Raw genomic sequence first — 16136 nt, 5'->3', positions numbered from 1 at the left:
ATAAACCACTTAAAATCATGTTTCATTCTGCCCGCGTTTAAATAGTTTAGACTCATTTTCCCACCCACAGTCGCACTCTAGAGCGGTCTAGACGGCGCGCTTCGCCAGCTACCACCCGCGCAATTTGTAGAAAGCATTCATCAGTCTGGTCTCGTTCTAAATGAGTACTGTGTTTTTTGTGTATTGGTGCCTTTCTCTACCACCCAACAAATGTTAATTGATTCAACGTTGATTTTTATACGCGAATTTGTATAACTTTTTTTTATTGCCTGTGAACTTTTTATGCTGATTTGTTTTATTTTATGCCGGATTTGCAAGCAAATTCTGTACCCACCCCTGCAGTATCTCGCCATGATACGGCAGTGTATGAAAATAAAATAAAAATGAACTAGCTGCGTTGAAACGCATTATTATTGTTATTATCATTTTTAGATAGTAAGTTCAAGAACGTTGGCGTGCCTAACGTTGGCAGTGCGTTAGAGCGCCTCAGGTAATCGGAAATTAGATGCCCACTACGTTACAGAGCTTCCTAAAGCAACGGTGTTATCTTCTGCCTAATGATGGACCCGCAGCGATAACGTAAAGCAATGTGAAATCACGCATATGTATGCGTATTACTTGCTTGTTTTTCATCAACAATGTGTGGCAGTCACACTTCAGGACTACAAAACTGGACGCCCCACAAGAGTGGTCAAACCTTCCTGATGGGCTGCAGTCGTGCCATTAGGCCTACCCCGCATCGGCAATAAGTCAGGCAAGCATCAGCTGAGGAACGAGTGTAGCAGCGCGAGAAGCGGCGTCACAATATGCAAAAATAGCGACGCATGCGGGGAAGGAGGCAGCGAAGCTTCTCGGACACAAGGACACGTCATTTGCATAGCTGCTCGTGCGTTGTGGCCCAACCGTGTATTGACGGCAAGCAGAGCACCACTCAGGCATATACTGCACCCGTGGCTGAGAGATGGTGGCCGTGGCGCAAGTCGTTCCAGGATTAATCATGAGCAGCATCAGCCTTGCTCTAAACTTCACATCGAAGATCTTGAACAACAACGCTAACGACCCCGACGTGTGCACGACCATCGTAAGCCATTCGTCTGCTTTGCTCTAGCTAGTAGTCGTCCATTTTGTTCTGTGTGCTTAGAAAAAAGTTGCCCAACGATTTAGAGCACTTGGTACTCTACTAATAGAGAGAGCAAAAAGCCGTCCCAAAAGACAGACGGGGAGAAGCATATATTTCTGATATGAAGCAGAAGAAATAGGGTATTCGGCACTTGCGATGACCCTTTGTATTTACTAGTCTGAAACTCCTGCGTCACTCCAGTTATCATCCTTGCCCATTATTTCAAGAACGAATAACCAACATCGGAAACGTAGTTTCATGCAAATACGTGTGTACATTGTCATCACTATAAATGCCTTTATCCTCGTATGGGAAACTGAAGGCGAGTTAGCACGAATCACAATGATTAGAGATAGGAGTTGTTTTTGACGTGAAAAATACTCCAAGATATGAATTTACTCGATATTCAGTAAATGCCAAGAAACCGAGAGTTCCGCAATGCTCTATACGAGCGTTACCGTCCTTCGGTTCCAGCAGTTTGTTTCGACTACCATTGTTTGTGCTTCGCTTGAGTTGGGACTGAAGTCTAGATGCTCGCAAAGTGGATGGTTCTTATCGAGCGTCAGCTTCGGGCAATCCAAGGGGCCCACGATGCCGCAGGCAGGTACTCCCTGCCTGTTCCAACGTGGGAGCGGCCCGCAGGGGCGTCGGGGTAAAACCCGACTCTCCTCCCTCGGTGTACAATAAAGTTATCTATCTATCTATCTATCTATCGAGCGTCAAAGCCGCCACAACGAATTCATTTCGCGACTACAACCTAGTGTGCAACTGCAATAGTCGCGTCAATGAACAAAGTGTTTTGAATGATCGCCGGGTTTGTATGACGGAAGTTGAGAGCGGTGCTCAGTTCTCGACGAAGTACGCACCGGCGAAAAATTTCAGCCGAGAAGGCGTTACATCAGGAGCTCTCTTATTAGAATCGCCACAGTTCGGTTCGAATGTATATTCCAGATGGCAGAAGGCAGTGGTCAGCAATTTCGCAAGTGCCCAGCAATGATGTTTTCCGGGTCAAGCTCCTGAGACCTTAGCCTTGTCAGCGTCGGCCATCACGCTAAGATTTGTGAATGTGAGACGCAACAAATGTTTATAATATACTACAATCAATCACATTGTGATGGAACGACACAAAAACCTAGAGCCACAACCCTTTGTAGTAGTCGGCGACTTGAGCGCACACATTATGGACCCAGGGGCCTAGCTTTATCGTCGAAGCTCACTGTTCGCTGTGCGGTCATGGTGGTTAGAAAGCCATTGCTATACCACCGGCCAAATATGTATGTGAATTAAAACTAGGCCTACAATACTTAAACAACAAATATAATTGTAAAGCAATAATATATAAACCAGCAGGCGCATAGCCAGAATTTTTTTTTGGGGGGGGGGGGGGAGCTCTTTTAAAATGGTAACTTTTCGCTCTCCGTAACATGGCGAAGAAAATGTCGTTGGGGGGGGGTGAACTCGGCGTGCCACCCACTGGCTACGCGCAACCTCTCAATAGACTAACGTCAATCATAATTGTGCGATATTTATATACAACACCTACAAGCACAAACCTTTTATACTACTCAATGACTTCAAAGTGATATATAGACAGCTTCTAATCCTAAGAAAAAAATCTGGTAGGCTACACTAAATGGCAGTGGAGGATGCACGCCTTCTTTCTCTGTGCCCCCTCATGTTTCATGTTCTGTGCAGAGAAACCAATCCAACTCGAACTTTCGTGCCCACGCATGTTTACGAATACCACTTGACATTATCAGCGTAAGTTACTTGCCATCTTGTGTAATGAAAGCTAACCATTTCAACTATTTATTTACGGACACGGCCACACTTTCCTGATCATGCACTCTGCTGCTGCCGTCTCAACCACTCGCCCGCTGTCATGCACCTCAGAGTCACTGGATATCTTTGAGGAGTTTACAAATGAGCTGTTTTTCAGGAAGTTAACATATGGGGAATTTGGATAAGCAGCATTTGTTAAATGTATTGTTAAGACGATAGTCTTTCTGTGTTTACAAAAAAGTATGTAACGTTTTAGAGTACTAGGTACTCAACTAAGGGAGAGCATAATGCCGTCCCGTGGGTCTCACAGTTTTTATGAGGACCTGTGGACAAAACTTACGCCACGAACGAGTTAACGACATCGAATGAGGAGAATTTGCCCGCAAGAAAGCACTCTTGGTACTCCAGGATACTTAAACGCAGAAATTTTGGTGTGTGCATAATGGCGAAAGCTTAACCCCATCTTCCAAGTGTTAAAAAAACTTGATTGTTTCTGCCAGAGACTGTGCGTTCTAAAAACATTAATTTCTTCGCACTTCTTCCATCAGGCCTTCAGACAGAAAACTATTGTCTTTCGGCGCCCTTTGCAGTGAAGCAAGGAAATACGTGGCCAAAACTTTTTTATATTGACACGGTGCAACGCGAACAAAAGATGACAACAACTTGCGACAGTGAAAGAGCGTGTTCAAGGTCAGTGGTGCAAAAAACGCTGTCTTCGTGTTTTTCGCCAAAACCCAAAGTCAAATTAGCCGGATGATGATGACAATGATGATTCCCAGGAGAATGGCACAGCCCACCACGGGGGATCTGCCACGAGGCGTGCGGCAGTAGACTTCGTCAAACAAAATAAAAACATGAAAAAGCAGAAAGCGAGAGGAGAAAAATACGGCAAAATTACGCGGAAAAAATAATCAAAGAAGAGAGAAAAATATTTGTCATAATTGTGGTGTTTTTTAATGCAACGCTACTTAAAGTTGAGCATATAAACTAAATCGATATTGTTTAAGTGAGCGGATAAATGAATGATAATGTTTTAGATTGACTCTGATAGTATTAACAGGACAATCTTTTCAATTTTTAAAAAGAATGCAATACAGCAACGTGAATGACCCATGTTGCAGTGCCTTGGTGCCGACGCCCCCAGAGAGAGCAATGGCGATGTAGAAAGCTCAAGGCCACTTTATTGAAAAGGTGGTTTCAGAAATCTTTGCCTTAGCTTTTGACTCCTTCGACATTCCATAAAGAGGTGCTGGATTGTTTCTGCTTCATTACAAAAGTTATATTGGGGGAAAGATTGAATTTAAGCCTGTGTAAGTAAACATATAATGATGGTAATCTGCATCGCAATTTCGTTAAGGTTACTTCCAATTTTTTTATGCGACACCATGAGCTATTCCACGGATAGCTAAGGTTGTGGAAACTTCTGTCGCTTAGTGCGGAAAATTTGGTATGTTCCTCGTGTAGAAAAAAGTTGCATAATTACGCGAACGTGTTATTGTGGGATGGTACATTTAGGACAGGTTTTTTAACGGATACTGCTGCTAGAATTTCTGCCACGTCATTTATTTCTAATCCAGTGTGGCCTGGTACCCAAACTCAGAGGACGTTTCGCACTTGATTTATCATATACGAATTAAGTTTTGCAAGGCAACTCGACGTGTGAGATGTTGCTAGAGCAGTGCACACGAACAAACAGTCTGTTCGCGCCACTACTGAAGAAATGTGTTTTGGGAGTTTACATAATGCAAGAACATTTGCCACGAATTTTGCCTGGAATATTGGTGTGAAGTCGGGAAAGCGAAGAGAAAAAAGACCAACTGTGATCCGTTGAATAGATTCCCACTCCGGCCTTCACGTCTGTTACAGAAGCATCTGTGGCTACTTCATTTATCCACAAGCTCTTGAGGTGACCTAACAACTCTTCTGAATATCTGGTGGGTAACAGTGTTGCGGAATGGGCACCTTCATTTCATTCCGATTCCATTCCGAGGACTCGCAACTTGCCGTAATTCCATTCCAAAGATACGAGGGCACTCAGAGACAAATTGAGACCATTACGCCATAGTTAAATACCATTCAAGTATGTCTGCATAACATGCTCGTTGTCATTGTCCTACACATAAGCACAGCCTCCTAGATTTTCCTTGCTTGCCGTATTATCGGTGATCACGTGGGAAGCAGCCATCGTAGGAGCCCAAGTTTGTTGAACCTGTAGAATCATGAAACTCGCCGCCTCTGCCATACACTGGCAACGGCGCAAAACTTACTTCCGGTCCAGGTGGCGCAACTGCAGCAAGAGTCTCCTCGTTGCAGACGACAAAGCGCGAGCGAACGCCATGCATGCAGCTGTTATTCTCACAAACTTTGAAATGCTTGACAACGCAAAGACGAGAATGAATAGTTTTTCTTTTTAGGTAATTGTGAAGGTTTAATACAATAGCGGGAATGTCTGAATGCATGCTCCATGTGGTGAAAGCTTTAACAGGTACCCGGTGATTAGCGGATGCTGCGGCTCTCATCAAGTTCAGTGCGACAGGCATTAGTGTTGTTGATTGTGAAAGCGACAGCTGCGACGACATTTTTTTTCAGCTTACGAAAAGACTCCAAAGGTTCTGGTGGGTCCCTTAAAAACACGTAACGGCGAAATTTGTTGGAGCCGCGTGAGTTGTGCAGTGGGATCTGCTCACGTGCTTCGCATTACCTATTATATTTTGGGTCAAACGCTGAAGAAACCTAAGGAATCTGGAAATACATCGCTTACCTTCGTCAGGCAGATCAACTATGCGGCACAGCACATTCGCAGAAATCAACTCTCGCAAGCGCATGAGTGAATTATACATGTGTCGTGACACACTTCGATAGCGGGCAAGCCCATGCGGGACCAGATTTCTTCGCTAGCTGATCCATTGCGAATCATACATAAAGAGCGGACACTCCCGTAGGGCCCTGCGGCCCAGCTAGTGTGCTGCTTTTAGCGTCACGAGTATTTGGTCAGACCCGGTAATATCTTCAGCATAGATGAAATAACAAATTTTTTGCTTTCCGACGCTGGGATTTGAATCAGTGCCCTCAGCAAGGGTCTTTACCACTATGCTACACACTTCGTTCTGAAAGGAAATACATGTACAGTAAATCTAGACAACATGAATGTGCCTTTTTGTGCAAAACAAATGCAGAAAGACAGTACTATCTTGTCATACTTTACAGTTTTCTGTTGTGAAGCATTAAATGTTCGCCGTGGCACATGATGTTGAGCAGATATTTGAAACTGCAGAAATTAACAAAATTTCTTCTTTGCGAAAAATTGATGCCAAACTTAGGTAATAATTGTCCTCATAAGGAGGCTATTACTTGTCTTACCAAAAAAAAAAAGTAAAAGCGGGGACGAGTACACCAACTGGCGGTTAGTCAGACCCTTTCTTGCTGGGCCGTAAAAAGGCTTCAGTGGCCACTCTTTATATGGTATGTTTCTCTATGGCTGATCTGCAAAAGTAGTGGAAAGGAGCCAGTTAGGCCAACACCACCTACACTATTCACATAGTCTAGGTGGTATTGTTTAGGCTCGGGAGCTTCAGCTTCGAACAAGTATGCAGCTTTTAATTTGGGTTATTACTTCCCAGCAGCTGCCTTTTTTTTAGCCTTCAAGCACACACTCAGTGCCTGAACATGCGCGAGCAGTTCTGGCACTGAATGTGTACCTGAAGGTGTGAAATCGTGGTGATGGTCCAAGAACACCAGATGGTTGAAATTTCAGGAGACCATCATTACAGTGTCTGTTATATTATGGTGAAATTTGGGACGTAAAATGTTAATATTAATATTATTGTTATACACATTGCTATTATAAATGTTATCTTTAAAATTATATTATTATTATATTTGTATCAATACCTGTCTCTGCTTTCCTCCCAAATTTAACAAAAGACGAACTGGTTAGAATAGTTTCTGGTTTCAAACGGGAAAAACCAGCAGGTATTGATGGTATCTTTGTATCTTTGCTGCAGCGCAATCTTGACGCATCATCAAAGATTTTGCTCTTCATGTTTAATGGATTCTGTGAGACAGCTTCTTTGCCATCAGATTTAAAAACAGAAATTGTAAAGCTCATCTTGAAGGTTTATTAAAACATAGTGTTGGCAGTTATCGACATATATCAGTTTGGCTATCTCATCCCAAGTACTTGAGGAATTGTTATTGCCATGCAAGATTTCGTGTCTAGAAGAATTTCTCTTATTTCAAATCGTCAGTTTTGTCGCAGGTAAAAGATTCATTGATCTAATTAAAGAATTTTCTGATGAGCTGCATGATGCTTTGGAACCTATGTTTGCCTGAGCTTTATTTTTGGATATCTACGACTTTCTTGCTACGACTTTCTACGACCATGCTACGACTTTCTTGATATTTTCTTTATGCCCGTTTCCAGATAGTTCAATTAGACAATCGGTTGCGTTTCAGCAGCAGGCTTGCCTTTAAAATTGGTGTACAATAGAGATACATTTTATTTCCTTTTTTATTTATTTTATTCATAAATGATTTTACTATTTCAGTTTCAAAATGTCTCGTATGTCTGTACGCAGACGTCACTGTTCCTTTAACCAAACACGTCTGTTAAAATAAAGCGTTGTCACTACTACAAGACAGTGTTCATTAGGCTGTGACTTGTTTCGCTAATAATTGCTTAGTGATTAATAAAAAAACGAAACTAATCTGCTCTATAATTTGTTGAAAGCAAAAGTGACAAATGCGCGCCTATTCATGCCCATGATTGCACGAATGAACTACTCATCAACCTCTTGCTCCTCTGAATACTCTAAAAGAAAGAGAAGCGAATTTCATAGAACGCCCTCATATCGGTGCCACACGTTCGGTGCCACTGATCGCACCGAATACGCATGCGCATTTATTGCCTCGTTTTGTTCCTCATTAACTGTGGGACAGTCCATAAGTCTCGTCATGAGCGCTTCGCGGTTGACAGCGCTTTGCGTTACATTGATGTTTACCGCGTACGCACATGTTCGTGCACCCGTTAAACTATCAAAAGCTCATAAGAGATCTGCAGAAAGCTTTCATAGAAGGATTACGTGCATATATGGCAGTGATTAAAGAAAGGTTTGCTTATTTTATGGGAAGAATAAGTTTAATTTTTCAATTTTTTCAATCCTAGACTGACCGCTTGCTTCAGTCACTCAATAACAAGGCCATACAAACGCTTAAGCAGTATAAGAAGATGGTGACATTTTTTGTGAAATTATACAACAGTAATGTACGGCGTCCGAATGAATTTAGAACGTCTATGTTCTTTAAACCATTTTTAAATCTAGCACATGGGTGTTTTTTTGTTAATTTCTCTGTGCTCATTTTGCCCAAGTTAATAAAATGGCACTCAGCGACTCCGTTTTACGAAAAGTATAAGTTACGCTTTCCTTATAAGAGCTACCTCTCTGTGGTACTGTATACCTTGAAGTTTAACAGCGCGAAAAAATACACGGTGGACAGAAAAAGGAAGGGAAAAGTGCTGACTTCCAACTAACATTTTATTGTCAAGAAGGCTGTTAGTATATCCGACTGAACAATAAAAGTGAGAAGAATGACAGATTTAAAGATACGAAATATCATCGACAATCAACGTGCCTGCTGCACCGACCCTCGCACCTCAAAAAACATAGCTCTTTTTCTGACAGAGCAACTGATGGCTTGCTTACGCACGGGCTTCTTTCAAGCGCCATTTGAGCAGCCTCGCAAACTATACGCTCATGTTGTTCTTTAGTTTTACGGAGAAGTGTCTTTTCGGACAGCAGAGTGCGCCCAGACGTGCTCACGTGTTGCATCAGGAAGCCATCTTTGTCATTACGAACATTATTGGCATGCTCCTGTAAGCGTTCGTTTAGGCATCTGCCCGTCTGGCCCGCGCAACTTGCGGCGCAAGACAATGCGATAATCTACACCACGCCTAGCGCACAGTCGTCAAACTGCGTCCTATGCCTAATAATGCACTGCTTTCAGTTTCTCTTTACGGGACAGGTCCTGTTTGTCAACTGGGACGACTTCTCAGGGCCACTGAAGACCACCTTCACGTTGAGGCGCTGTCCTATTTTCTTTGGGTGGTGTGACACAGAGCTCATATACGGAATGACCGCCACCTTTTCCCGCATTTCCGCTGTGGTGCCCTCTCTGTTGCAGCCAATGCCCATACGTTTCCTTTCCCTGTGCATTGCCTCCGCCACAGAAATGAACAAAGGGCGCGGGTACCCCTAACTTTCTAGGCGCTTCGACTGTGCAACCATGTCTTGGATGCTAGTCTCCTGGCCCAGTCGAAACGCCTAGAAAGCGAGGGTTACCCGCATATGCGGTGCAGCTCTGTTACGTATTATTTCAGCATAAGCATTTTCATATTTTTGTGAGAAATGACAATTAAAGTGGCCGGCTGTTCGTTCTAGATACGTGTGACTCAGTCTGTACCGTTTTTCAGTATCCAAGACGCAGAACAAGAACGTTGTTCTCATCAGTTTTCTTCGCGCCAACGATGTGGCCTGAACAGAGGCGTGACGATAGCGACACGCGGAGGTTCTTTCGATCTGCTGATGACACCCACTCCTTCTGCAATTCAGGCGACGACGGAAAGCTGCGCAGCGCGAACATATCACACCTGCACTCATCGCGTGGCGTAATGTGCTGCAGACACGATTTCGCTCAAATTGTTCCACTTGTGCTGATTCTACCTGCACCTGTACACAACACAGTGATAGCCAAACGGTCTGCGCTTCGAATACGCATAATTTCCTGCCGTTGCAGACATTTTTTATCGAAGGGAGGCGCCTATTACATATGTTACATCCAAGCGTATACCGTGTGTGCAGGTACTGCATGCGCAGCCCAAGGCAAGACGACAGCACAGAGAACATATCCTCGTCTCCTACAAGTCGGTGGTTTAGAGTGCTTATGTCGAAGGTGTATAAACTTTGGCCGAAACTATGGCCGTGGCGCTACTCACGTAGGGTTGTCATAAGAAAAAAAATTTGTTTTTGTCCACATTTGCAACAAAAATGACCCGAAAAGTACTAAAACACCGTAATTGCATTCTTATATTATTGTACTATGAATTCAGCAGTTGAAAGTGGTCGTTGGCAAATATTTTGATGGGGCGCCACTTACGTGTGGATCTAAGGCGCGCTGTTTGAAAGTTCGTGGTTATGAGTGTTTGTATGGAGTGTCTGAGTCACGATCCCACAATCAGGTGTAGGTGATTTTGAAACAAAGGGTGAATGATTGTGATATTTTGGATTACTTTTTCGTGCCGGTCGTATTGTGATCAGCCGAAAAATAAATCCACTATTTAGTGCTAAGCCACGATGGGAGAAATAAGAGAAATCATACCATGTCCATAAAGGGAATTATGGCGAGTAGGTGAAGCTCTGGGGGAGAAACAACCCCCGCAAATTCCTTCATTCTTTTTTACAGCAAAAGCTGTAATGAGATCACTTTTCCGGTCACGTGCAGTTGTTGTCCGCCTCCGCCGCCGCCGCAGCCGGTGTCCGTAACCACATCGCGTGAATTAAAAAAAAAACCTTGCACCTATGACACAGTGGGGCTTGAACCCCGGTCCGCTGGGTGCCAGTCCAATATTATACCACTGAGTTACGACGGCGCTTGTAGCTTGTTGTCAAACTTGGTTTAGGCAAGCATGACCAAGCACCAACGGCACAGTGGGGCTTGAACCCGGGTCCGCTGGGTGCCAGCCCAATATTCTACCACTGAGCTACGCCGTTTTTTTTTGTTTATTGCCTTACATATTAAGACTGTTCACATTTCAAATATTTACGTATTGGTCAAAATACAAGTGTGTCAAAAATACATCCACGAAATTCAATAAGGTACCGTCAGCTCTTAGATGGCTACTCATCAATACTTGGGCATTCGTAACAATGGCTCAATGCACACAATCCAGTCTGGTACATCCTCTTGGCCCTTCAGCACTTCAAGAAAATGGCACACAGATTCGCAAAAATATTGGCGCACAGATAGCACTTCTACATCCGCGTTTTCAAAGACACATCAAGTTTTCCATATACCGTGCAGGCCTGGAAGCATGATTAAATCGTAAGGTACGCCTGCCTCGTTTTTAACCGAAAGAAGACGGATGCCGTGTGGACTTAACGGTAATTCCTTTCCCAAGGTTCTCTCAATATGTTCCAGAAAAAGACCCCGCTCCAGCAATCTATGAACACGTGTTCAATTGTTTCCGATTTCTACACAAGTGGCAATGTGTGCTCCATGGGACGAATGTTCCCCTATCCTGCAACCACGTTTCAACTGGTAAGGTACCAGTATGTAATTTAAAGAAAAAAGTTTTGACCCCTGGCACTACAACCATTCTTTTAACACGTTTCAGAACACCCTGTCCGGGTCCTACACTATATAGTTGACGGTACAATGGTACAGGCAGTAAAACATCGACAAGGTCTTTATACCATTTTTTACGTGATACTTCAGCCAGATATTCTAAAGAAAATCTCACTGGTAAAAAGTGGAAAGACGGAACAACTTCCTTTAAATACCCCTGTATTGGTCCGTGCACATTCGATGTCAATACGAGAAATCCCTGCAGCACTCTAGATAACGTTAGTTGCATAACAGTTCTCAAAAAAGGGTCATCTTCATCATGCAGAAAAAGGAAACGATTGACAAGTTCTCTTATGTACAAATGAACTAATCCGAGCCCGCCATCTCGAACTTTTCGGAGGAGATTTGTGTGGCTTGATCTTTCCCAGACAGAACTACAAATGAAAACTGCAAATACTCTGTGTATTTTCTGTACACTTATTGTACTGCAGTGCCAAACCTGCATTACTTCCCGCAGCTTGCTCACCAGAAACAAGTTGCACGTTGTGGACCGTGCGAATATCGAAATACCCCAACCTTTCCATATCTCTACATCATTGCACAATGCCTGTGTTTATTTTTTTTCCAATACAATTCACTGTCGTGATATAACTACAGTGGCACTCCTAAATACTTCACCGGTGTTTCCTGCCATTGAATGCTGAGAAATCTTCTTGGTGTGACGTTCCATTCCCCATGACAGAAGCCAAGGCACTTATCTGAGTTCACGGCACTACCACTCACATAGTGCTCACATAGAAAGGGCAGCGCAAAAACTCGGGGGAAAAAAAGGACAGTCCCAAGTCTTCTTTTTTCCGGAGTTTTTGCGCTGCCCTTTCTATCTGAGCACTATGAACCAACTAGCCCAAACCAAAGTACTTATCGAGCACTACCACTCACCTGGCAAAAAGTTTTCACGGCATTTACATCATGCATTATATTCTCATAATTTGTACAGAAAACTGCAATATCCTCTGCGTATGCAAGGAGGCTAAGCTCAGCTTCATGCAATTTAAAGCCGCTTATTGCACTGTTAATAATTACGCTTAAATAGAAAGGTTCAATGAAAATAGCAAAACGCAGGCGCGATAGCGGGCAGCCCTGTCTCACTAACCGTGGCACCGGTATACGCTCACCCGCAGCTTTATTTATTACCAATCTTGTCGTGCATCCAGTGTAAGCCATGCGCACTCCGTCGTTAATCAAACTCCCTACGTCAATGTGCTCAAGTAATGAAAGGAGCAAGTCGTGCGGCACGCGATCAAATGCCTTTTCGAGGTCAATTCGAAGCATGGCAACATTGAGATGCATAGCGACACAACTTTCTAGGATTGATCGTGCTATGTTTCTGTTGGTCGTTATTTTTCTTCACTTTATTCCACAAGTTTGGTGGAACCCAAGCAGTTTTGTCATAACTGTCTGAAGTGTGATGGCCAATATTTTCATCAATATTTTATAGTCAACATTAGTTAGGCTCATTGGTCTATATGCAGTAACACTTCTTAACTTCGCGGGATCTTTTATTTTAGGTATTAAGACCGTGTGGGCTGAGAAGAACGATGGTGGAAGTTGTTTATATTTAAAAGCCTCGTTAAATACCCCCTTCAAAATAGGGGAAAGTATATCTTTGAATTCCTTGTATACGGCCGCACCCAGGCCATCAGGTCCTGGAGACTTACCATTGTTTAACCTGTCAATTGCTTTTTCAACTTATCGCTCTGTTATTGGCAATTCTATAATTTCCTTCATTTCATCACCAAGTCTTGGCATTAATGAAATGAAATCGCTATTAAAAACAATCTGCGTGTACACTAATTGGTGTGAATAACTCTTTGTAATATTTGTAAAACGCACCGAAAATTGCTTCTTTCGTATGGTGCTTTGTTCCTTTATATTATATTTCTCTTATTTCAAGTTTACATGCATGTCTCTTCTCAGCTCCAAGAGCTCGCTTTGTTGGCGTTTCTCCCGCTACCAAGTTTTCTGCTCGAGCTCGAATCAGTGCTCCGAGATAACGCTTTTGGTCTATCAACAATAGCTTCTGTTTAGTTCTGTTTATCTCATCTGAAAATGTACTGGCCTGGGTACATTCTTCCGCTACTAAATGTTGCAAGTTTTCACGCAAGCGCACTTCAATTTCTTATTCAGTATGCCTCAGGATACTGGCTCTCTCAAGTGCGTTCAGTTTAATGGTCTGTTTAAATAGCTTCCACTTATGTCCCCAGGATTCAAGTGTTCTACTTGCTAAGTCGTCTATGCCCTCAATAAAAATGCGATTAAACTCCTCATCCTGTATTAGCTTTAAAATAAATTTCCAGAGGTCCCAAGAGAAATGTTTGTTATTCCTCCTATGCTTACCCACTGAGAATGAAACCAAACAATGATCACTAAACGTAACAGGTGTAACTCTACAATCATGACACGAAGAGATGATTTCGGAATGCAGGTTTACTCTGTCAAGTCCAGCATGGCTCGAACGCTGAAAAAGGGTAAACAACCCCTTTTCCACTGCAAAGACACTCACCCACGTCCTATAGCTGAGCCTTCGCCACCATATCGATGAGGACGGTGGTGCTTGAATCTCTGTATGACCTGAAACTTGATTGATCTAAACTCGAACAAACGCAGTTGAAATTCCCGGCAAAATTAGTTTACGTTCAAATTTCAAATACACATCAAGTAAAAAAAATGGCGGATCCCGCGTGCAGAGGGAATCAATGATATGCGAAGCACGAATGGGGAAGGTTGATATGTCACTCCAAAATCAGCACAAGGTTACAAGGTGGAGGTAAATGATGCCGTACATGACTTACGTGTCATTATTATCATGTTTGGATGTGTCGTTTACCTTCGTCATCTATTCACGTCATGTGATACCAAATGTAGTATATGTGGAGCTAGCGAAATGGCCTTGAGCACACCATGAGCATGGTATGTTGCCATGTTCTTACGTGACACGTGTGTCAGGATTATCATGTTTGCACTTGTCATATACTTTCGTCATCCATTGGCGTCACGCAACACCCAATTTGGTATCTGTGGAGTTAACAAAATGACCACGAGCGCATCATGAAGGGCCCAATATACTCGAATGTAGCGTTGACGCGCGCGCACGCTGGAAACAGTGACTCTACGTTAGCAGAACGCGAACACTCTATAGTCTGACGCCAGGTGCGACCGGCGCGACCAGCCTCCGTCGGCGCGGCATGACGACAAAAGGCGCGAAATGCGACATGCTGCATTTAGTGCTGATGCGTTACCCAGACAACACTGCGTTTCCCTCTTTTCTTGACGGAGGGACGCTGGACGCGCTAAAACGCACATGCGTCAAAGCAACGCAGCGCGGCGCGCGCCTGCGAGTATATGACAAGACCGGCGCCTGGCGTGGCAACGCCGGCGTGACGCGTCGAAGTGAACGCCTGCGAGCACGCGCAACGCGTCACGTCGAAATGTATTGGCGCCTTGACTGTGGTATGAAGTCATGTTCTCACATGACATGCATCTCATGATTATCATGTTTGCACCAGTCATATAACTTCGTCATCCATTGACGTCACGTAATACAAAACTTGGCATATGTGAAGCTAGCGAAAGGGCCGTGAGCGCATCATGAGTGTGACATGTATTAATGTTGTTACATGACACGTATGTCTTGATTATCATATTTGGATGTGTCATTTACCTATGTAGTCTGTTCGCGTTGCGTAGTACCGAGTTTGGTACATCTGAAGCTAGTGAAACAGCCGCGAGCGCATCATGAGCGTAGCATGTAGTGATGTTGCTACAAAACACGCACCTCATGTTTATCATGTTTGCTCCAGTACCATACATTCGTCATCCACTTGCGTTCCTTAATACCCAATTTGGTGCAAAGCTAGCGAAACGGCCGCCATCGTATCATGAGCGTGGCACGTAGTCATGTTGTTACATGACATGCATCTCGTGATTATCATGTTTGTACCAATCACATACCTTCGTCATTCATTATCCGTAATACCAAATTTGACATATGTGACGCTAGCGAATCGGCCGCGAGGGCATCATGAGTGTGGTATGTAGTCATGTTGTTACATGACACGCATGTCATTATTTTCATGTTAGGGTCAGTCGTTTGTGTTCGGCATGCAATCATGTCATACCATACCAGCTTTGCAACATGTCATGTGAGTGAAACCACCGCAAGAGCGGCAGGACCATGAAATGTAAATCATGACATTCATGACATACATGTCATGATTTTCCTGTTATGACTAGTCAAATATGTTTTCATAGAGTCCTGTTATGCCATACCATGTTTGGTATTGATACTATTATCGAAACGGCCAGGAAAGCTAAATGTCCTAGGCGGCTAGATAGATAGATAGATCGATAGATAGATAGATAGATAAATAGATAGATAAATAGATGGATAGATGGATACGCTCAAAGTGGCCGAAGTTAGCAAACAAATGCTTCGCATTTAAAACTTCATTCGATCTTGAATGACACTGGGTGCGTATACAGACATATCATTCTCCATTTTTCTCCTAGTAAGGATAAATCACATATGATAAAACTACCCTCCTCGCAGGTAGTTACGGACTCCACATTCGCATTAGGGCTCTGCCGAATTAACAAGAGGCACCCTGCAGACGTACCCACAGCGTGACAAACGCACACATCAAACACTCTCGTGAAAGGCTGCACCATTCCCTCAGCGTGCTCTTCACTCTCTACTTCAGTTTCCTGTACAGCGACGACGTCTAGATCTTGTTCTATATTAGGACGGTAAAGTTGGTTTTGCCGCCGTTTGGCAGAAAGCCCACGTACATTTAGCGTCGCCAATGTAATTGTCGCCATTGTGATGAGAAAAATT

General features: G+C 43.5%; 1 protein-coding gene across 2 annotated transcripts in view; it reads left to right on the top strand.

The window, feature by feature from the left end:
- The first annotated feature begins 919 nt into the window (after positions 1 to 919).
- Positions 920 to 16136, top strand: part of LOC119177993 (lipase 3) — a 293263-nt gene continuing 278046 nt past the window's right edge. For both annotated transcript variants that reach the window (XM_075870167.1, XM_075870165.1), the window contains exon 1: positions 920 to 1081. In XM_075870167.1, the coding sequence (XP_075726282.1) occupies positions 962 to 1081 (120 nt within the window). In that variant the 5' untranslated portion in view covers positions 920 to 961. The remainder of the gene's footprint in view (positions 1082 to 16136) is intronic.

This window comes from Rhipicephalus microplus, chromosome 1 (genome assembly GCF_043290135.1).
Source record: "Rhipicephalus microplus isolate Deutch F79 chromosome 1, USDA_Rmic, whole genome shotgun sequence".
Classification (NCBI taxonomy): Eukaryota; Metazoa; Arthropoda; class Arachnida; order Ixodida; family Ixodidae; genus Rhipicephalus; species Rhipicephalus microplus.
This window is presented reverse-complemented; position numbering and strand designations above follow the sequence as displayed.